This window comes from Saccopteryx bilineata, chromosome 2, assembly GCF_036850765.1.
Source record: "Saccopteryx bilineata isolate mSacBil1 chromosome 2, mSacBil1_pri_phased_curated, whole genome shotgun sequence".
Taxonomy (NCBI): Eukaryota; Metazoa; Chordata; class Mammalia; order Chiroptera; family Emballonuridae; genus Saccopteryx; species Saccopteryx bilineata.
In genome coordinates, this window is record NC_089491.1 from 173,398,402 (window position 1) to 173,420,630 (window position 22,229).

General features: G+C 41.9%; 1 protein-coding gene across 1 annotated transcript in view; it reads left to right on the forward strand.

Annotated features, from left to right (window-relative positions):
- LOC136324997 (maestro heat-like repeat-containing protein family member 1) overlaps positions 1-22,229 on the forward strand; it is an 88,898-nt gene that overhangs the window by 5,208 nt on the left and 61,461 nt on the right. Inside the window, exons 2-3 of the mRNA XM_066258625.1 lie at positions 21,175-21,273; positions 22,041-22,119. Of these exons, the coding sequence (XP_066114722.1) occupies positions 21,175-21,273; positions 22,041-22,119 (178 nt within the window). The remainder of the gene's footprint in view (positions 1-21,174; positions 21,274-22,040; positions 22,120-22,229) is intronic.

The window sequence follows — 22,229 nt, forward strand, 5'->3', positions numbered from 1 at the left end:
ATCTTTTCATCAATACCACAAACTAAAATATCTTGATTATTTGAGGTTTATTAAAGTCTTTTAATTAAATAATTAACATATTTATTTTTATTAACTGAATTTATTGGATGACATTGGTTTGCAAAACTATCCAGGTTTCAAGTGTACACACCAACAAAACCCCTTCTGCACACTGCATCATGTGCCCTCTGCCCCAAGCAAAGTCTCTTTTGGCCTCCATTTTCCCATTTTTGCCCACCCCACCTAGCCCCCACCACCCTTTCCCTCTGGCTATTGCCACACGGTTGTCTGTGTGTTGTGTATGTATGTTTTCTGACTGATGTCTTCACCTTCTTTCATCCAGTCCCCTCCCCCTACTTCGTCTGACAGCTGTCATGACTGTTTCTCTTTCGTTCATCAGTTCAGTTTGTTTATATTCGATTCCACGTAGAAGTGAGATCATATGGTATTTGTCTTTCTCTGACTGGCTTATTTCACGTATAATAATCTCCAGGTCACAAAGGGTAAGATTTTCTTTTTTACAGCTGTGTAGTATTCCAGTGTGTAAATGGCTTTGGTAAAGTCTTAAAATTGTATGATATAATTCATTTTTCTTCTTTTTACTTAGCATATAAATTTAGAATCAACTTGTCTAGATCTATAAATCATCCTGAATAGAATCAACTTTTATGGAGTTGCCTTAAATCTATAGGTTTATTTTGTAGGAATTGAAATCTTTATTATGTTGAGTCTTCTCATCCACGATTATGTTCTGTCTCTTTATTGTTTAATCTGTTCTGATTTTGTTCATTAGCATTTTGTAGTTTTCAGCATTCAAATACTGTGCATATCTAAGTATTTTATTTTTGACAGTACGTATTATAAATGCAATTATTCAGAAGTTTTTGATTTCCAATTATTCATTGCTAGCATATAGAAATTCAGTTGAGTTTTCATGTTGACACATTACAACTAAGACTTTTTGAGGGCTGTGGAATTGTTTGGAATTTTTCTATGTAGAACTTGTCTTGTTTGCAAATAAGGACCATTTGATTTTTTCCCTTTTAATCTTGTACCTTTTATTTCATTTTCACGCATTATTGTACTGGCTAGGACTTCCAGTATGATGTTAAATAGGAGTGGTAAAAGTAGACATCTTTGCTTCGTTCCCAATCATGGGAGAAGTCATTCAGTCACCACTAAGTATGATGTCTGCTATATACCTTCTGTAGGTTCCATTTATCAGGTTAGGAAGTTTGCTTTTTTAAACATGAATAGATGTTGAATTCTGTAAAATGCTTTCTGTGTTAATTGATATCATGTTGATTTTCTTCTTTAGACTGTTAATATGGCATATTATGTTATTTTATTTTTTAGTGAGAGAGACTGGAGAGACAGACGACGGACAGACAGGCAGAAATGGAGAGAGATAAAAACATCAGTTCTTCATTGCAGCTCCTTAGTTGTTCATTGATTGCTTTCTCATATGTTCCTTGACCGCGGGCCTTCAGCAGACTGAGTAACCCTTTGCTCAAGCCAGCGACCTTGGGTCCAAGCTAGTGAGTTTTGCTCAAACTGGATGAGCCCACGCTTAAGCTGGCAACCTTGGGGTCTCGAACCTGGGTCCTTGGCATCCCAGTCTGATGCTCTATCCACTGCGCCACCGCCTGGTCAGTCTTAGGGAGGTTTTTGATAGTTGTTTGTATTTCTTCCCTGCTTCTGGGTCCATTTAGGTTTTCCACCTCTTTGTGTCTCAGTCTAGGAAGATTGTATAGTTCTAGGAATTTATCCATTTCTTCCAGGTGTTGAATTTAGTGGCATATACTCTTCCATAGTATTTCTAGTATGATCCTTTTTATATCTGTGATGTCTTTGGTAATTTCTCCTCTTTCATTTCAGATTTTGTTTATATGAGTCCTTTCTCTTTTATCTTGAGTGAATCTAGCCCGGGGGTTGTCAATTTTATTGATCTTTTCAAAGAACCTGCTCTTTGTTGTATTTTTCTGTAGTTTTTTTGGTCTCTATTTCATTTAGTTCTGCTCTAATTTTTACTATTTCTTTTCTTCTGCTGACTTTGGGTTGCCTTTGTTCTTTTTCTAGTTCCTTAAGATGTGATGTTAGGTTGTTCACTTGGGATCGCTCTTGTTTCTTGATATAATCCTGTAATGATATAAAGTTTCCTCTTATTACTGCTTTGGATGCACCCCAGAAATATTTATATGTCGTGTTGTCATTTTCATTTGTTTGTATATATCTTTGATCTCTGCTTTTCTTTCTTCTTTGATCCAATTTTTAGAAGTATTTTGTTTAATATCCACGTTTTTGTGGGTTCCTTTACTTTCTTTTTGCAGTTGAATTCTAATAATGCCTATATTTTTAATATCCAAGTTTTTAATTTGTTTATTTTTAGTTTGTAGTCATCAATATTTCATGTCCTGTGGATAAGCCACTCCTCCCTTAATTCTCAATCCAACTCCCACCCTGAGAAGGCACTTATCTCAAAAGAAATGATATGATCCAAAGGGCAGGCTGAGATCTCAAAAGTTGACACCTAATAGCACATATCTCATCTCTTAGGATTCTCATATTAAATTTTATTATACTGATTTTGCATTTGAAGAAATAGAATGTCCAGGAGTTAAGCGAATTGCCAAAGGACATATTTTTAGTGAGAGGAAAAGTCATAGTCTGGAATGAAACTTGCCTCTTCTGACTTTTTATTATGTTTGCACATTTTCATCATACCTTATTACCCACTTTTGAAGAAATACATACTCCCCTTTGGCAAAGAGGGAAACAACTCCCTTTTACTTATCTTCTTTATTCCTTACAGTGATGCGTAGATTTAGAGTACTGAAAGGTCTTTGGAATTACGTGAGAAGGATTTCAGAAGGAAATATCTCAAAAGTGGGCATTGAGAGACTTATAGAGGCACTTCAAGTTGCTGGTCAAGTGAGGACATCTCAGATATCTTCCTGGCCCCAGCCAGGGAAGAACCACCTCCATAAAGGTAGCTGGTTGGACAAATACACATTGTGTCAGAAAGTGGGAATCATTTCTAGCCGGCCGACCCCTACTTAGCTCAGTCCATTCACAGCTCCAGGTCATGTTCCCATGTCCTTGGGTTGACTTATACTTTCTCCATCCTGTCCTCCGCCCCCATGCGGGGTCCAGCTTGAATCCTCTCTCTAGATTCACTCCTCTTCCTTTCTCTACCAGGGATGATTATTCTCTCCCTCTCTCTCTCTCTCTAATATTTTTCCCCATTGATTTGAGTGAGAGTGAGAAAGAGAAGAGAAAGGAAGGGAGAGAGAGAAAAGGTAGAGAGAGAAGGAGAAACATGAACCCATTATTTCACTCAGTTCCGTTTACAGTAGTTGTGCACTCATTGATTGCTTCTCATATGTTCTTTGGGGCTCAAACCTACACCCTTGGTATGCTGGCATGACTCTATCCACTGAGCCACTTGACCAAGGCTCTCTCTGTTTTTAATCTCCATTCTTCAACCTTCCTTTCTTCGTCTCCTCTCTCTGTTAGTTGTCAGAAGATGATTTTAAACAAACCCTGACCTTCATAAAGTGTGAGATCCTAAATGGCAAGTTGGCAACATGGTTGTGCCAGAAAATAACAGATGTCCTTGTCGATTACCTGAGGACAGAGGTGAAGAGCCCATGCCTCTGGGTTGGGGGCTTTGGGGGAGAATGGATCCCGGGTCTAAACCCAGCAGCTCCTTGGGAGGGTTTAGATGCGCACTTGGAAGTGCAAGTGGTATCTGGATATGAAGCACCTTAAGGTTTCCAGCACTTTACTAGAGCCTGTCTCTTGTACCCTGAACAAGTCTCAAGCATAGTGACCTAGAAGATATGGTAGTGAAGTCAGAGGGTAAGGTGAGAGAAGTGAGCTGGAAAGCAGGGAAGGATTTAGGCATTTGGCCTCAAAGCCTGACCTGGTCCTTACACGGTGTCTTAAGCCTGGAATATCTTAGGCAGTCTCCTTTGTTACTGCAACTCAACTAACATCTCAATCTATTTACTCACTGGTATAAATCCACCCACTTGTCTGCTAGCCCAACTTTGGGCTGAACATTCATGACATCTACCTATTCAACTATCCACATAGTTTTGTGCTTTCCTGACACTGGGTAAACCTTGTTTTCTTGGTTAACTGCTAAATACATTGCCAGTTTGCCTGCCTTCTCTTGGCACATACCTGATTTTCTGATCAAGACCCCCTGACCTACCAAGGGACTTTTCAAAGTTGCCTTCCACACTCTGCCCCACCTTTATGATGGGTTCACTTGCTGCTGCAGGGAGAGTTCTGTGCTCTGGACATGCCAATCCCACATCCCACTCCAACGCACAAGCCAGAGACTTTGCAGATGTTTTCATTTCCTGTCCTGTGGCACAGTCTAGGAAGCTCTTGTCCTCCATCAAGGGGAATAAGTGTATGTTGAATGGGGCGGTAGGATGAGGTAGGTTAGTTCCTGCCCTCTGGAGTAGAGGAGTCTCTTATTGACCAAAGCTGATTCTCAGAAGCCAAGGGACTCATCTTGCAGATTATCCCTGGAACAGTTAGTCTTTCTCTTTCCAGAAGCCAGAGCGAGAACTGGAGATGTTGTGCAATGCAGTCCTGATGGCGCTGGTGTCCCAGTCCCCAGAAATGGTCATCGACAAGCTCTGGGATCAACTGCACGTGCACAGTCTGCCTCCAAGGAGTCTCCTGGCTATAGTGAAGAAGCTCACCCGCTCCAAAGGTATTGCTTGCTCCCTGTGGTGGAAGAGTTCGAGTCTGAGAGCAGGGGTAGCCCGCTAAGGGGAGCTGTATGGAATCTAGAATAAAGCTTTATCCTCCTGACTCCGTTCCCTGGCCAGCTCCACTCAGTGCTGTCATGGGTGAACGTGTAGGGAGGGGACGGACAAAGGAGGATCCCTGTGGGGCTGCTGGGAACTCGGGAGGGAGGTCACAGGGACCTGGGATGGCACAGCAGTGCGTGTACGGGGGGGGCTGTGGCGCTGGAGGTAGGACTTGCCAACAAAGATGGAGAGAGAAGTCTGACTAGAAAGCCCCCAATCAACAGGGCGGGAGGGAAAAGAGAAGTGAGGCAGGCTTTGTTTGGGCAACCTGGAGTTTTGAAGTTGATTAAAGGTCTAGAAAGTAATAGTGTAGTAGGATGAGGCAGAGAATCCTTGTATAACCTCCATCCTGGTAGCTTTGGTGACAGCACAGGCTCTCCTACCCATTCCACTCCCCTTTCTCAATCACCAAGTGTGAAAACAGCACACAAGTCGTTGGACAAATGACAGTATGTGCCCTTTCTTTGCCACTTGAGTTGGGGCCAGAGAGAAGTTGGGGGAAGTCAGCTGGCCTTCTGGGCATTAGGTTAACTTGACCAGGCGTGTGGGTGGGGCTGCACCACAGGCTCAGGGGACACAGCAACAGAAGCTGGAAGCACGTCTCTGTCTAGTCGGGGCAGATGTTCTCACTTCAGGGCAGTGACAAGAGCCTCTGGCAGCACAGCTCTTTGTGCCTGCAGGGTCTCAGGTTTGCAGGTGGTAGGGTGTGGCGTGGCGGTTACCTTGCACTTTGTTGAGCGGGACTAACATCCACTATCGAGCTGGATGGAGCTTCTTCCCAGAAGCCCTATAAGGTGGTCTCATTAGAAACTACTCCTATTTAACAGCTGAGGAAGCTGAAACTAGGATAAATAAGCAACTTGCTCCAAGTTGTCCAGATTCTTGGAGGCAGAGCTAGGATTCAGCACTCAAGCCTTCTCGGCCCCTAAGAATTAGATTTTCTACAGGAAGGCAAGGGACACTCCTCTCCCTGAGATAGGGACGTTCTGCACTCTTCCAGATGGAGCTTCCTATCTGTTACCCACATGGACATACGTCCTGCACCATCTGAGGATGGTCCAAGAGGAGGATGACATGTTTGACAGTGGGCCAAGGTAAGGGTCCGATGGGTCTGGGGAAGACCTCTTTGGAATTGGGGAGGGAGGAAGAAGGCCAGGAAGGGGCTGGATTCCCTCTGAATGTGGATCCATAGGCGATGTGGAAAGGGCAGATGAAGGACTGGGAGATCAAGGCCAGGCTTGTGAGTAGGTGCTCCTCCCCATCTGACCTGTCTCGGCTGGTTTGGGTCAAGAAGCAAGCTTGACGGGGACGCTGTAGGTGTTGACAACCTTCCTCTTTCACTTTCCCTGCCCATGCTGGGTGCACTAGGTATGGTCGGAAAGGAAAGAGGGGCAGGTGGTGGATGGGTTGTGTTTCTCAGCACAGGACTCCAAAAGCCCTTTAGGGTCAGGGAGGAGACTTTACTCACAGGTGTGTATCATTCCGCTTGTGGGAAGGGCAAGGTGGCAGGCAATTCTAACTCCCTGATCCCCTCACAGTACTCTCCGCCTTGGCCATCAGTGCCCAGAAGCATTTGGACACTGGGAATCATGAAGTGAGGGGCACCGATTGGAAGGGTGTGTCATCATAGCCTACCTCACCTTCCGGATCCTCTTCAACCGCTGGTCTTTTAATGGAAAACCCCAGGTGGGAGTGGGCAATAGCAGGGTTTGGGTGGATGGGCTGACAGAATAAGGCGTGAGCCAAAGGTGGGGAAGGGCAATATCTGTCCACTTGCTGATGGAGGGCTGACTCACCAGGCTCTTCCAGGAGAGCTAGGTGATTCTCCTCAAACTCCTCACCGTTCTCCAGAGAAGGGTAGAGTCAGGAAACACTCCATTGTCCATTCACTTATTTCTTAAGTATGCATTTACGTTTGTTGATTCCTCTCATTTGCCTGGCACTGTGCTAGACCCTGGTAATACAAAGATGAATAAGGCAAACCCTGGAGGGCTTGTCCTACCTTCATCCCTTTGCTGAGGCAAGTTTGTTGTGTCTCCTTGAGTGCAGGTGGCGCAACAAGTTCTGGCAATAACGAGCAATCTCTTTTCTCTCATGCCGTCATCCAAACTCAAGAATGAAGTAAATCGCTTAACCCAACGGTTAATGAATTTGATGTCCTCAGAAGTGAAATTTTTCTACATTTTGCAGGTGATTGGGGTGGGGGTGAGAAGGAGATTTAACTAGTTCATGCATTTCATATTTATTGAGTAGTTAATGCTGGAGTTGGCAAAGCACGGCTCGCAAGCCAAGTCCAGCCTGAAGCTGGTTTTTGTGACTAAGGTTTCACTGGAACTCAGCCATGCCCATTTGTTGAATTCCCCTCATGCTTTGAAACTCTCTGACTTTTCTGTCTCTGACCTCTAGACCCAGGTTTAAAGTGCTCATGAGATTAGATCAAACCCACCTGGGTAATCTCTCTATTTAAAGTCAACTGATATGAGACCTTACTTAGATCTGCGAAGTCCCTTCACAACAACATCTAGATCAGTGCTTGATTAAAAAATCAGGAGAAGGTGTGTGTCCACCAGGGTCCTGGAATTTCAAGGGTTGTATCAGAATTCTGCCTCTGATAGAAATGTTATACAAATATTAGATAATTTTTTATGAGCAGAGGACCAAGAACCAGAAACCCATTTCTGATTGTTGTTTCAGTCCTCCCCAAATTCAGGTGGTTATTTCTCAACACAAGCTCTTCCAACTTCTAATGGTTATTTTGCAACAAAGAAGGAGTTTATTTAGTAAAATGGGTGGGAAATGCAGAGTTAAAAACTGAACAAATATCTTAACTGTAGGACTTCTCAGAGCCTTCAGTATGTGGGTTAGTCTGGTCCTCCACAAAGCAGGTACCAACATGGAATTGAGGTGCAAGAGATGTTGGAGAAACAGCTGTGAGGACGACAGGGAAAGAGGCAGAGGAGGCTGGGAGAGCCGTCAGACTGAGTAGCAGGTCTGACCCTTGACAAGACGAAGGGGGAGGGAAGGAGAGAGCAAAGTCTTAGAGTATAGTGTTGTTCTCAGAAAGTTTCAGCAATGCCAACAGGAGTCATTGAGCCCACATCTTGCATGAATAGGCCTGCCTCAGTGGACTTGCCATAATCAGTCATTGGCGGGGAGGAACCTGTGGGGATCTAGGCCAGGGGTCTCAAACTCGCAGCCCATGGGCCGCATGCGGCCCGCCGAACAATTTTGTGCGGCCCGCAGACTAATCCACGAAGTTCAAAATATTTTGGATAAAATTAAGTAAGCCTAGGGGCCTACTTGTATTTTTCATTTCTCTAGCATCCTAGCTAGATATTAGCTTAGTTAACAGCAGTTGTGATGCGAACTACAGTTTCTGGTCGTTTTGTGACACTGAGTAAACTGCATGTACGATTGTGCTTGTTGTACTGATTTTTTTTTGTTTTCAACTGCAGTGAGAAAAGTGTTGCGTAACAGTTGCCTTTTGTAGACCTAGTGCGGCCCGCCGAAGGGCTGTGATCTTGCTCTGCGGCCCACATGCTGAGTTGAGTTTGAGACCCCTGATCTAGGCTGTTTTAACACAGTGATGGAATTTAGAGTCTGGAGGCTGCAGGTGTTGGTCAATTCTGCCCTCCAGAGTAGGCATCTGAGAGGCACATTTTTCATGGTTGCTCAGTATGTTAATATGCACTTGTACATTTCCACGAGGAGACTGAGTACAGCATCCATTAGCATCAAGTGTCCAGGGATCAGAGTTTGTGGTCTTCCACTGCACTCCCACCTCAGTGCTATTTGAAGACCTGACCTTTCTCACATATGTGCTCCGAGTTTTCTCCATTAGTGGAGCAGCCAGTCTCTTACTTCCTCACCCTCCTGTCACAGGTCTGTATGTTGCCTAAGGGTAAGGTCAGTGAATGTGGAACTGAGGTTTGCTTTGTGTAGGCAGTCAGCCAGTTGGAGGATGAAGTCTCTAACATAAGTGCTAGTCTGTGGATTGGTGCAGTAGAGATTCTACCCTACATTTTGACTGTGAGTGGAAATATTTTAGCTATTTCCACCTTCTCTCTCCTCTTTCTCTATCATGCCGGGAGGTAGTGCTTGAAAATTGAGATATTTGTCAGTGTGTCATAGAATGGGTTTGGATATCAGCTAGTACTAACCAGCTCTATTTAAGGGTGTTGGCTGAATTCGGGGTTCCATCAGGCAAACCAAAGAAGAAATGTTAAATATTCAAAATCCAGTGCACGGATTTCTGCTCTGGTCGTGACGGAGGAACTGAGGCCAGAGTTACTCTCTTCTCTGAAACAACTAAAAGACCAGGCACGATACAGGAAACAATAGTTCTCGAGCCATTGAATCTCAGGCAACAAACAATAGTGATCCTTGACAGAGACAGGACAGGCGTGATATAAGCCCTATAATCACTCCAGCTTACTTCCTTCAGAGAGTTTCCAGGAGTGGCAGAGGGAAAGAAAACCCAGGAAGAGTCTGAACGGCTCCCTGAGTTGAGAAGAAAGCCATGAGAGTACAGGGAGGCCACGGTAGCTAGAATTTACAGGGTGGGTCCTAAACAGTCCATGTGTATAAGCAAGTGATCCCTGGTGAGGAAGAATCAAGACTTGAAAGAACAAGCCACAACTCACAAGGGCCAAGAATAATAACTGTTCATACCAATGAGCCTTAAAACCTCATAATTCACAGGGTCTTAGGTAGAGGACTGAGGGTGGGGGCAGAATTAGCAGCAAGCTGAATGTTCTTCTGGTCCTGTCGAACAAATTTAAAAGCAGAACCCAAAAGGATCAAATTATTTCCAAATAACTTTAACTGTGTCCTAGGAAAAACTCAAGAATATTTATAGGAATACAAAAATATACAGCACCCAATAAGATAAATTTACAAGTGGTATGAAGTAAAAAAAATCACCAGGCATGCAAAGAAGTAGGAAAATGTGGCCTATAATAAGGAGAAAATTAAAACTAACCCAGAGCTCACCTAGATGTTCGAAGTAGCTTATGATGTTTACCCAAAATCTATGTACTCTTGTTGATCAATGTTACCCTGTTAAATTTAATCTTTTAAAAAAAAAGTAGCAGCAGACAAGGACATTAAAGCAGACATTATCTAAATTATCCTATTGGCTTTAAATTAGTGGAGAGATTAAGTAAATAATAGAAACCAGGATAAAGGTAGATTTTAAAAAGACCCAAATTGAACTTCTAGAACTAAAATCTATAATATCAGTGATGAAAAACCACTGGATGGGATTAATGACAGATTTGACATTGGAAAAGAAAAAAAAAAGTTAACTGGAAGACAGCAATAGAAACTACACAAAATGTAACAGAAAAGAGGTAAAAAAATAAATGAAGAAGAAAGCATCTATAATGAGGCACAGAACGACTTCAGGCAGCCTAATTTATGAACAATTCAAGTTTTCTCATACAGGGCAGAGACAGAAAATGTATTTGAAGGAATAGCAGTTGAAAATGTCCAAATCTGAAGAAATGAATAAACCCACAGATCCAAGACACTCAACCCCAAACACAAGAAATCATACCAAGTCATGTCATAGTAAACTTTCTCAAGACAAGTGGAAACAAGAAAATCTTAAGTGCAACAAGTAAAAACAAAAACATGTTCATAAGGAGGAATAAAGATAACAATAACAGCGTATTTCTTTCTTTATTGATTTATGTACTTTTTATTCAGTGAGAGGAGGGGAGGCAGAGACAGACTTCCACATGCACTCTGACCAGAATCCACCCGGCAAGCCCCCTAGGGGCTGATGCTCTGCCCACCTGGGGATGTTGCTCCATTGCTCAGCAACCAAGCTCTTCTTAGCACCTGAGGCAAAGGCCATGGAGCCATCCTCAGCACCCAGGGCCAACTCACTTTAATTGAGCCATGGCTGCAGGAGGGGAGGAGAAGAGAGAGAGATATATAGAGAGAAAAATGAAGGGGAGAGGTGGAGAAACAGATGGGCACTTCTCTGTGCTCTGACTGGGAATCAAACCCAGGACATACACATGCCAGGCTGATGCTCTACCAGTGAGCCAACCAGCCAGGACCAACAGGAGATTTCTCAGTGGAAACAACGCAGGTGAGAAGATAGTGGAATAACACCTTCGAGGTACTGGATAAACACTGTCATCCATGAAAGAATGAAATCCTGTACCGGCAACTATAGGGATAGCCATAGAGGGTATTGTGCTGAGTGAAATAAGTCAAAGACAAATGCCATATGATTTCACTTCTTTGTGGAATCTAAAAAACAAACAAGCAGAACTGAGCCACACCCATAGATACAGAGGATCTTTTCATGGTTGCCAGATTGGGAGGGGGTTAGGAGGTTGAGGAAAGAGGTGAAGGGATTAAAAAGTACAAATTGGTTGTTACAGAATTGCCATGGTGATGTAAATGATAGCATTGGCAATAGAGTCAATGATGCTGTAATAACACTGTATGGTGTCAGATGGCTAATAGATTTATTTATCAGGGTGATCACTTTATAAGTAATTTAAATGTCTAGTTGCTGAGTTGTACACTTGGAACAAAATATTGTATGCCAATCGTAATTGAAAAATAAAACATGATTTAAAAAATGGATAAATATAAATAAGACTGCATCAAAGTGAATAATATCTGTTCTTTGAAAGCTGTTAAGAGAATGAATAGACAAGTCTCAGACTTGGAGAAAATATTTGCAAATCATATATATGTATCCAGAATACATAAGGAATTCTCAAAACTCATTTTAAAAGTTTTAAAATCTGAGATGACGTCAGAGTAATGGCGGAGTAGGAAGTGATACCGATAAATCTCCCCCAAAACTCAACAAGATCTTCAACCAGAAACAGAAAAACCTATACTTGGAGCTTCCAGATTCTTCGCAATACACCCAAAGGTATGATTGAGTGAAAAATTGGCTAAATATATAACCAAACCCCGAAGGAAATAGGGAGTAAGAAATGCTCCGCCTTCCTCACTACCTAAACAGGGCGGCTTTCTCTGGTAACTGTGAATATAGAAACTGAGGCGGGCAAAGGGGGTGAATAGATCCAGGCCGCCGCAGCAAAAACGGCCGAACCAGGCTGTGGCTCAGAGATCCAAGCCGAGGAAAATCTGATCCTGTGGCAACCCGGGCAATACAAGCTAACACTCGCGCCAAACCCAAACAAAGAAAGACAAGCGGAGCGGCCATTTTACCCGGTCTCCTGGTCGGTGCGCAGTTAGTGGAAGAGAGATTTCTTCCTAAGCCGCGGAAGTGGGTGCCCGTGTTGCCCCACGGAGAGGCAGGGTCAGAGGCCTTTCTGTGGGCTGAGGGCAGAGTCTCTGGGCAGCCCCAGCGCCCTGGGAAAGCCACGCACGGGAGGGAGTGAGAACTACTTCCAACGGTGGAGATTTTCCGTGCTGGAGGCTGTTTCACTCAGAGGGAACCGCGGCCGGCCTCATATCCTGGTGTGCGTGCGCAGATAAGGAGTGAGCGATTCCTCCGAGTGCCTCGGCAGTGCGCGCCCGTGTTATCGCACAGAGGGGCAGAGTCAGGGGCCTTTGTGTGGGCCAAAGCGGAATCTCGGGCCGCCCCAGCGCCTTGCAAAAGCCGCACACGGGGACGGAGCGAGACTCAATTCCAACGCTGCAACTTTTCCCTGCAGGTTGGGGGTTTCACTCAGAGCGTGAGACTGCTGGCCGGATATCCTGGTTGCAGACAGTGAGTGAGAGTTTCCTCCAAGCGCCCCGGAAGTGGGCGCCCGCTTGTGTTACCGGACAGAGTGGCAGAGCCAGTGGTCTTTGAGTGGGCGGAAAGCCCACCTGATTATGCTAGCAGCTCTGACTGACTGAGCCTTACCCAGAGCCCTGTGCTGAGTGGAAATAGAGTGGGGAGTTGCCAGCAATTTGAGCCTCTTACTATCCAGGCAGAGGCAGCAGCAACCCCATACCTGGACTATCAGGCTACTAATTGAGGAAGGAAAGACTAGGAGAAAGGCTCCAGGAACACGGACTCTCTCACTGTCGGAGCCTATAAATGCTAATGAGCCTCAACTCCCAACGAGAATAAAGCACAATACATGACATTGCCATAGAGACTTATCAACTGCAAACCTCTACCTGAGCGTGCCAAAGGGGCAGAACCCGGGGTACAGAGTCACCGACCAGGAAGAGGGAGAGAAAAGAAAAAGCAAGAAGATAACCTCTCAAAATCAAGAATAATCTGCAGACTTTATAACCTATCCCATTTTATTATATTTGTTCGTTTGTTTCTCTTATCTTCATTCTTGAGACTTTTTTTTCCTCCTCCAATTTGGCCGATTAACTCTCTACCGGTCTTACTCTCTCCTCTCCTTGAACTACACTACCCATAAGTGTTACATCTCCCATTATCATTTCTCTTCTCTTCCTTTCTCTCTATGAGGGTTGCACTCCAAAACCCTTAACTCTCTCTCTCTCTCTCCTTTCTTTTTTCTTCTTTTAGTGGTTCCCTCTTTTTTTCTCTCTCTCTCTTTCTTTTCTCCCTCTATATTAGTTTCTTCCTTTCTCCTTTACATCTCCTCTCATTCAAACCTCAATAACAAACAAATTATCTTATCTGGGACTCAAACCTATGTTTGTGGCATTTTGGGGGGTTTTACTTCACCTTTTTAACTCACTAGCAGTGCTCCCATCCCTGGCTCTCCATATTATCTAGTTCTTGTTCCACTAAATACAATAGTAAGTTTTTAATTTGTCCCCCCATTTTTCCATTTTCCTCTTATTCCTCTCATCATAACTCTTAGAAAACCAACACCTAAAAGCAAATCATTTTATTCTTGACCCAAATTTTTTCCTTATTTGCTTTTTGTGGGTCCATACGCTCTTTTTTTTTTCTTTTTTCTTTTTTTTTTTTTCCTTTTTTTTTTTTTTTTTTTTTTCTTTCTCTCTTTTTTGCCCCTTTATTACTCCTTTTTCCCCAATTCAGGCCCTCCATCACAGACATTGTTTGTTATAACTCACAGTCCACCACAAGATTTTCTCAAGAAAGAGGGGAGAGGAGAGGAGAGGAAAAAAAAGAGGGGGGGAATAATTTCCTTTTTTTAAAAAATTTTTATTTTATTTTATTTTTCTTTATTTCATTATTAATTTTTTTTAAAAAAAACAACTCTTTTCGATTTGTTATTTTTTTATTTTTTTTAACTTTTTATTCTTTATTAAATCTCATTAATACTATCAACAAAACCACCCTCAGATGCCATTAAGGAAGAGAAAATCGAATATCATGGATACAAAAGAAAGAGAGGTAACACAGCTAGATGAGGAAAAATCTATGGAGAAAAAATTTAATATATTGGAAACCTTGGAGCTAAATGACAGAGAATTCAAGATAGAAATCCTAAAAATCCTCCGAGATATACAAGAAAACACAGAAAGGCAATATAGGGAGCTCAGAAAACAACTCCATGAACACAAAGAATATATGTCCAAGGAAATTGAAACTATAAAAACAAATCAAACAGAGATGAAAAACTCAATTAACGAGCTGAAAAATGAAGTAACAAGCTTAGCTAATAGAACAGGTCAGATAGAAGAGAGGATTAGTGAAATAGAAGACAAGCAACTTGAGGTACAACAGAGAGAAGAAGAAAGAGACTCAAAAATTAAAAAAAATGAGATAGCCCTACAAGAATTATCTGACTCCATCAAAAAGAATAACATAAGAATAATAGGTATATCAGAGGGAGAAGAGAGAGAAAATGGAATGGAGAACATACTTAAACAAATAATTGATGAGAACTTCCCAAGCCTGTGGAAAGAACTAAAGCCTCAAGTTCAAGAAGCAAACAGAACTCCAAGTTTTCTTAACCCCAACAAACCTACTCCAAGGCATATCATAATGAAATTGACACAAACCAACAGCAAAGAAAAAATTCTCAAGGCAGCCAGGGAAAAGAAGAATACAACATATAAAGGAAGGCCCATTAGATTATCATCAGATTTCTCAGCAGAAACTCTACAAGCTAGAAGAGAGTGGACCCCAATATTTAAAGTCCTGAAAGAGAGGAACTTTCAGCCACGAATACTATACCCATCAAAGCTATCCTTCAAATACGAAGGAGAAATAAAAACATTCACAGATACAGAAAAGATGAGGGAATTTATCATCAGAAAACCCCCACTCCAGGAATTACTAAAGGGGGTTCTCCAATCAGATACAAAGAACAAAAAAAAACAGAGCCACAAGTAAAAGCTCCAAGAAGAACACAATAAAACCAAATTTAAAATGTGACAACAACAAAAAGAAAGAGGGGGAGAAGACGGAGATTAACAGTAGCAAAGGACGATGGAGTGCAAAAGTACTCACAAAATAGTTCGCTACAATGAACAGGGTAGGGACCCTTTTCATTACTCAAAGGTAACCACCATTGAAATAACCACCACAGAAGCACATGAGATAAAAAAGATAGCAACAGAGGAAAGATGTATGGAATACAACCAAATAAAAACAAAAGATAGAAAAACGAAAGAGAAGGATCAAACAAGACGCAAAACTAACATAAAGCAAGATATAAAATGGCAATAGGGAACTCACAAGTATTAATAATTACACTAAATGTAAATGGATTAAACTCACCAATAAAAAGGCACAGAGTAGCAGAATGGATTAAAAAAGAAAATCCAACTGTATGCTGCCTACAGGAAACTCATCTAAGTAACAAGGATAAAAACAAATTCAAAGTGAAAGGCTGGAAAACAATACTCCAAGCAAATAACATCCAAAAAAAAGCAGGTGTAGCAATACTCATATCGGATAATGCTGACTACAAGACAGGAAAAGTACTTAGAGACAAAAATGGCCATTTCATAATGGCTAAGGGGACACTGAATCAAGAAGACATAACAATTCTTAATATATATGCACCAAACCAAGGAGCACCAAAATATATAAGACAGCTACTTATTGATCTTAAAACAAAAACTGACAAAAATACAATCATACTTGGAGACCTCAATACACCGCTGACGGCTCTAGATCGGTCATCCAAACAGAGAATCAACAAAGACATAGTGGCCTTAAACAAAACACTAGAGCACCTGGATATGATAGACATCTACAGGACATTTCATCCCAAAGTGACTGAGTATACATTTTTCTCCAGTGTACATGGATCATTCTCAAGAATTGACCATATGTTGGGCCACAAAAACAATATCAGCAAATTCAGAAAAATTGAAGTTGTACCAAGCATATTTTCTGATCATAAAGCCTTGAAACTAGAATTCAACTGCAAAAAAGAGGAAAAAAATCCCACAAAAATGTGGAAACTAAACAACATACTTTTAAAAAATGAATGGGTCAAAGAAGAAATAAGTGCAGAGATCAAAAGATATATACAGACTAATGAAAATGACAATACGACATATCAGAATCTATGGGATGCAGCAAAAGCAGTGATAAGAGGGAAGTTCATATCGCTTCAGGCATATATGAACAAACAAGAGAGAGCCCAAGTGAACCACTTAACTTCACACCTTAAGGAACTAGAAAAAGAAGAACAAAGACAACCCAAAAGCAGCCGAAGAAAGGAGATAATAAAAATCAGAGCAGAAATAAATGAATTAGAGAACAGAAAAACTATAGAAAAAATTAATAGAACAAGGAGCTGGTTCTTTGAAAAGATCAACAAAATTGACAAACCCTTGGCAAGACTTACCAAGGAAAAAAGAGAAAGAACTCATATAAACAAAATCCAAAATGAAAGAGGAGAAATCACCACGGACACCGTAGATATACAAAGAATTATTGTAGAATACTATGAAAAACTTTATGCCACTAAATTCAACAACCTAGAAGAAATGGATAAATTCCTAGAAAAATACAACCTTCCTAGACTGAGTCAAGAAGAAGCAGAAAGCCTAAACAGACCTATCAGTAGAGAAGAAATAGAAAAAACCATTAAAAACCTCCCCAAAAATAAAAGTCCAGGCCCTGACGGCTATACCAGCGAATTTTATCAAACATTCAAAGAAGACTTGGTTCCTATTCTACTCAAAGTCTTCCAAAAAATTGAAGAAGAAGCAATACTTCCAAACACATTTTATGAGGCCAACATAACCCTCATCCCAAAACCAGGCAAGGATGGCACAAAAAAAGAAAACTACAGACCAATATCTCTAATGAATACAGATGCTAAAATACTAAACAAAATACTAGCAAATCGAATACAACAACATATTAAAAAAATAATACATCATGATCAAGTGGGATTCATCCCAGAATCTCAAGGATGGTTCAACATACGTAAAACGGTTAATGTAATACACCATATCAACAAAACAAAGAACAAAAACCACATGATCTTATCAATAGATGCAGAAAAGGCTTTCGATAAAATACAACACAATTTTATGTTTAAGACTCTCAACAAAATGGGTATAGAAGGAAAATATCTCAACATGATAAAGGCCGTATATGATAAACCATCAGCTAACATCATATTAAATGGCACTAAACTGAAGGCTTTCCCCCTTAAATCAGGAACAAGACAGGGTTGTCCACTCTCTCCACTCTTATTTAATGTGGTACTAGAGGTTCTAGCCAGAGCAATCAGACAAGACAAAGAAATAAAAGGCATCCATATCGGAAAAGAAGAAGTAAAGGTATCACTTTTTGCAGATGATATGATCCTATACATCGAAAACCCCAAAGAATCCACAAAAAGACTACTAGAAACAGTAAGCCAATACAGTAAGGTCGCAGGATACAAAATTAACATACAGAAGTCAATAGCTTTTCTATATGCCAACAATGAAACAACTGAGAAGGAACTCAAAAGAATAATCCCCTTCACGATTGCAACAAAAAAAATAAAATACTTAGGAATAAACATAACAAAGAATGTAAAGGACTTATATAATGAAAACTATAAACCATTGTTAAGGGAAATCGAAAAAGATATAATGAGATGGAAGAATATACCTTGTTCTTGGCTAGGAAGAATAAATATAATCAAGATGGCTATATTACCCAAAGCAATATACAAATTTAATGCAATTCCCATCAAAATTCCAATGACATTTTTTAAAGAAATAGAGCAAAAAATCATCAGATTTATATGGAACTATAAAAAACCACGAATAGCCAAAGCAATCCTAAAGAAAAAGAATGAAGCTGGGGGCATAACAATACCTGACTTCAAACTCTATTATAGGGCCACGACAATCAAAACAGCATGGTATTGGCAGAAAAATAGACACTCAGACCAATGGAACAGAATAGAAAGTCCAGAAATAAAACCACATATATATGGTCAAATAATTTTTGATAAAGGGGCCAACAACACACAATGGAGAAAAGAAAGCCTCTTCAATAAATGGTGCTGGGAAAACTGGAAAGCCACATGCAAAAGAATGAAACTGGACTACAGTCTCTCCCCCTGTACAAAAATTAACTCAAAATGGATCAAAGATCTAAACATAAGACCTGAAACAATTAAGTACATAGAAGAAGACATAGGTACTCAACTCATGGACCTGGGTTTTAAAGAGCATTTTATGAATTTGACTCCAATGGCAAGAGAAGTGAAGGCAAAAATTAATGAATGGGACTACATCAGACTAAGAAGCTTTTGCTCAGCAAGGGAAACTGATAACAAAATAAACAGAAAGCCAACTAAATGGGAAATGATATTTTCAAACAACAGCTCAGATAAGGGCCTAATATCCAAAATATACAAAGAACTCATAAAACTCAACAACAAACAAACAAACAATCCAATAAAAAAATGGGAAGAGGATATGAATAGACACTTCTCCCAGGAAGAAATACAAATGGCCAACAGATATATGAAAAGATGCTCATCTTCTTTAGCTATTAGAGAAATGCAAATCAAAACGGCAATGAGATACCACCTCACACCTGTTCGATTAGCTGTTATTAGCAAGTCAGGTAATAGCAAATGTTGGAGAGGCTGTGGAGAAAAAGGAACCCTCATACACTGTTGGTGGGAATGTAAAGTAGTACAACCATTATGGAAGAAAGTATGGTGGTTCCTCAAAAAACTGAAAATAGAACTACCTTATGACTCAGCAATCCCTCTACTGGGTATATATCCCCAAAACTCAGAAACATTGATACGTAAAGACACATGCAGCCCCATGTTTATTGCAGCATTGTTCACAGTGGCCAGGACATGGAAACAACCAAAAAGCCCATCAATAGATGACTGGATAAAGAAGATGTGGCACATATACACTATGGAATACTACTCAGCCATAAGAAATGATGACATCGGAACATTTACAGCAAAATGGTGGGATCTTGATAACATGATACGAAGCGAAATAAGTAAATCAGAAAAAAACAGGAACTGTATTATTCCATACGTAGGTGGGACATAATAGTGAAACTAAGAGACATTGATAAGAGTGTGGTGGTTACGGGGGGGGAGGGGGGAATGGGAGAGGGATAGGGGGTGGGAGGGGCACAAAGAAAACAAGATAGAAGGTGACAGAGGACAATCTGACTTTGGGTGGTGGGTATGCAACATAATTGAACGACAAGATAACCTGGACTTGTTATCTTTGAATATATGTATCCTGATTTATTGATGTCACCCCATTAAAAAAATAAAATTATAAAAAAAAACAAAAAAACAAAAAAAACAAAAAACAAACAAACAAACAAACAAAATAAAGTTTTAAAATCTGGCAAAAAATTTAAATAGATGCTTCATCAGAGACTATATGGCAGCGGTTCTCAACCTGTGTGTCGTGACCCCGGTGGGGTCGCCTAAAGCCATCGGAAAATACATAATGCATATCAGGTATTTACATTCGAATCATAACTGTAGCAAAATTACAGTTATGAAGTAGCCACCAAAATTATTTTTTGGTTTGGGGTCACCTCAACATGAGGAACTGTATTGCGGGGTCACAGCATTAGGAAAGGTTGAGAACCACTGCTATATGGAGATGGCAAGTTAGCACAGGAAAAGTTGCTAAACATCAATCAGGGGTCTCCAAACTTTTTACACAGGGGGCCAGTTCACTGTCCCTCAGACCATTGGAGGGCTGCCAAATACAGTGGTCCTCTCACTGACCACCAATGAAAGAGGTGCCCCTTCCAGAAGTGCAGTGGGGGCTGGATAAATGGCCTCAGGGGGCCGCATTGCCGCGGGCCGTAGTTTGGGGACGCCTGGGACGCCTGGTGGGGAATTTAAAACTACAGTGAGATGCTATTACACATCTGTTAGAATGTGAAGTGGCACAGTCGTTCTGGAGAACAGCTAGGGAGTTTTTTAAAAAGTGACAGTAGATTGGTGGTCATGAGGGAAGGGAAAGGTGTTGGGAGAGGTTACAAAGAGAAAAGGAGAGACTTTTGGAGGGTGATGGATATGTTCATTATCTTAACTGTGGAGATGGTTTCAAGGGTGTTTCCATTTATTAAAACTTATAAGCTTGGGCCCTGGCCGGTTGGCTCAGTGGTAGAATGTTTGCCCGGCATGTGGAATTCCTGGGTTTGATTCCTGCCAGGGCACACAGGAGAAGCACCCATCTGCTTCTCCACCCTTCCCCCTCTCCTTTTGCTCTCTCTCTTGCTTCCCCTCCTGCAGCCAAGGCTCCATTGGAGCAAAGTTGGCCTGGGCACTGAGGATGGCTCTGGTTGCAACAGAGCAATGGCCCAGGTGGGCAGAGCATCGCCCCTAGTGGGCATTCTGGGTGGATCTCAGTTGGGTGCATATGGGAGTCTGTCTCTCTGCCTCCCTGCTTTTCACGTCAGAAAAAAAAATCCCCCCTCCAAATTTACTAGATTGTAACTTTAAATTTGTGTAGTTCATTATATATATCCATTAAAAATTAATAAAGCTGTTTTGAAAAAAGTTCAGTGGAATGTTGATGCATGTGAAAACCAAGGCTATTGTAGTGCTCTCATACAAGTGATAACAACCCATAAAACAATTTAATCCATGAGGTAAAGGTGGATATTTAGGCTTTTAAACTTGGCTTTCCAAATTTTGAGTCAGGACAATAGAGTGCAGTTCTCTCTGTGGCCATGAGTACTTCATCCTACTTCTTGAAGTCAGCCAACACCTGCAGTGTTGAGTTGCCCTAAAAGTTTCTGTGGAGTAATGAGGTTATTTGAAAGTAAGTGTAGCTTCCTGGTTGAGGTGGAAAGGCAGGTCATGGCTCTACTGGGCCATGGAGAAAACAGCCCCTAGGCCTTTCTTGAAAAGGCCCAAAGAGTAGTGTGAAACTTAGAGGATAGCTGTAGCCATGTCCTCAGAGAAGATGTGAGGACAGAGGCTTTCCCTGGAGGCTGTGGCAAAGGCTGGCCGAGTGGCACTGACTATGTCTTTACACCCTACAGTGCATTTGCAAACTCTTGACTGCTCTGGCTGGCAGCAGCTGTGGACATCAGAACCTGGAATCTCAGGTGGAGACCATCACAGGCATGCTCTTCAACCTGGTGAGTGCCGTGGGGGCTGGAAGTGCCCGGGGTTTGCTCTCCCTCTCTTTCTTGGAGGTGATGGTTACCCCCGCCCAGCTCACAACCTCCACACAGCCTCAGGGTTTTTCTCACTGTGACCTTAACTGTACACACCTCAGGCTTCCCTGGAACAGGTCTATGCCTGGGTTCTGGTCCCAGAGTGGACATTCTCCATGAGGTAGATTGGACACATTTTGTATGTTTCTTGGGGTGAAGGCCTTTTTTGCTCCCCCTAAGTTGGCTGAAGGCAGAATGTTCAAACCACTCCATGCCTGTGGGAAATGGCAGGCTTTTTTTTTTTTTTTTTTTTTTTTTTTTTTTATTCAATTTTTAGAGAAGAGAGAGAGAGAGAGAGAGGAGAGAGAGACAGAGAGAACGGGGGAGGAGCTGGAAGCATCAACTCCCATATGTGCCTTGACCAGGCAAGCCCAGGGTTTCGAACCGGCAACCTCAGCATTTCCAGGTCAATACTTTATCCACTGCGCCACCACAGGTCAGGCATGGCAGGCTTTCTGTGTGGCAACCTTGAGGAGGAAGAGGACAATTGAACATTTTGCAAAAAGGTGTTACCTTCCATATATTTCATTTGTTGGCTACTGTCTTCCTTGCTTTGGGGCTGTGTGTTTTCATGTTCTCCTATGGCCAAGTGCTGGACTTTCCATGGCTGCATCCCTCAGTGTCTTCATCCCTGCTCAGGGCCCTTGGGTTTAGTGCTCCCGTGTCTGATGGCCTGGGTCTCCCCACAGCTGAGTAAAGAAGTCCAGCGATCAGATGCTTACTCTGTGGAGAACCACAAGCTTATTCTGAAGGCTTTCTCCACCCTGAGTAAGTTTACATCTTCCCGCCTGGTTGTGGGTGTCCACGGGCGCTCAGGACCTACTCTCTCCCAGGCCTGTGATGGGGGCCTCGGTTCCCACGAGGGGCTTTTGTGCTCC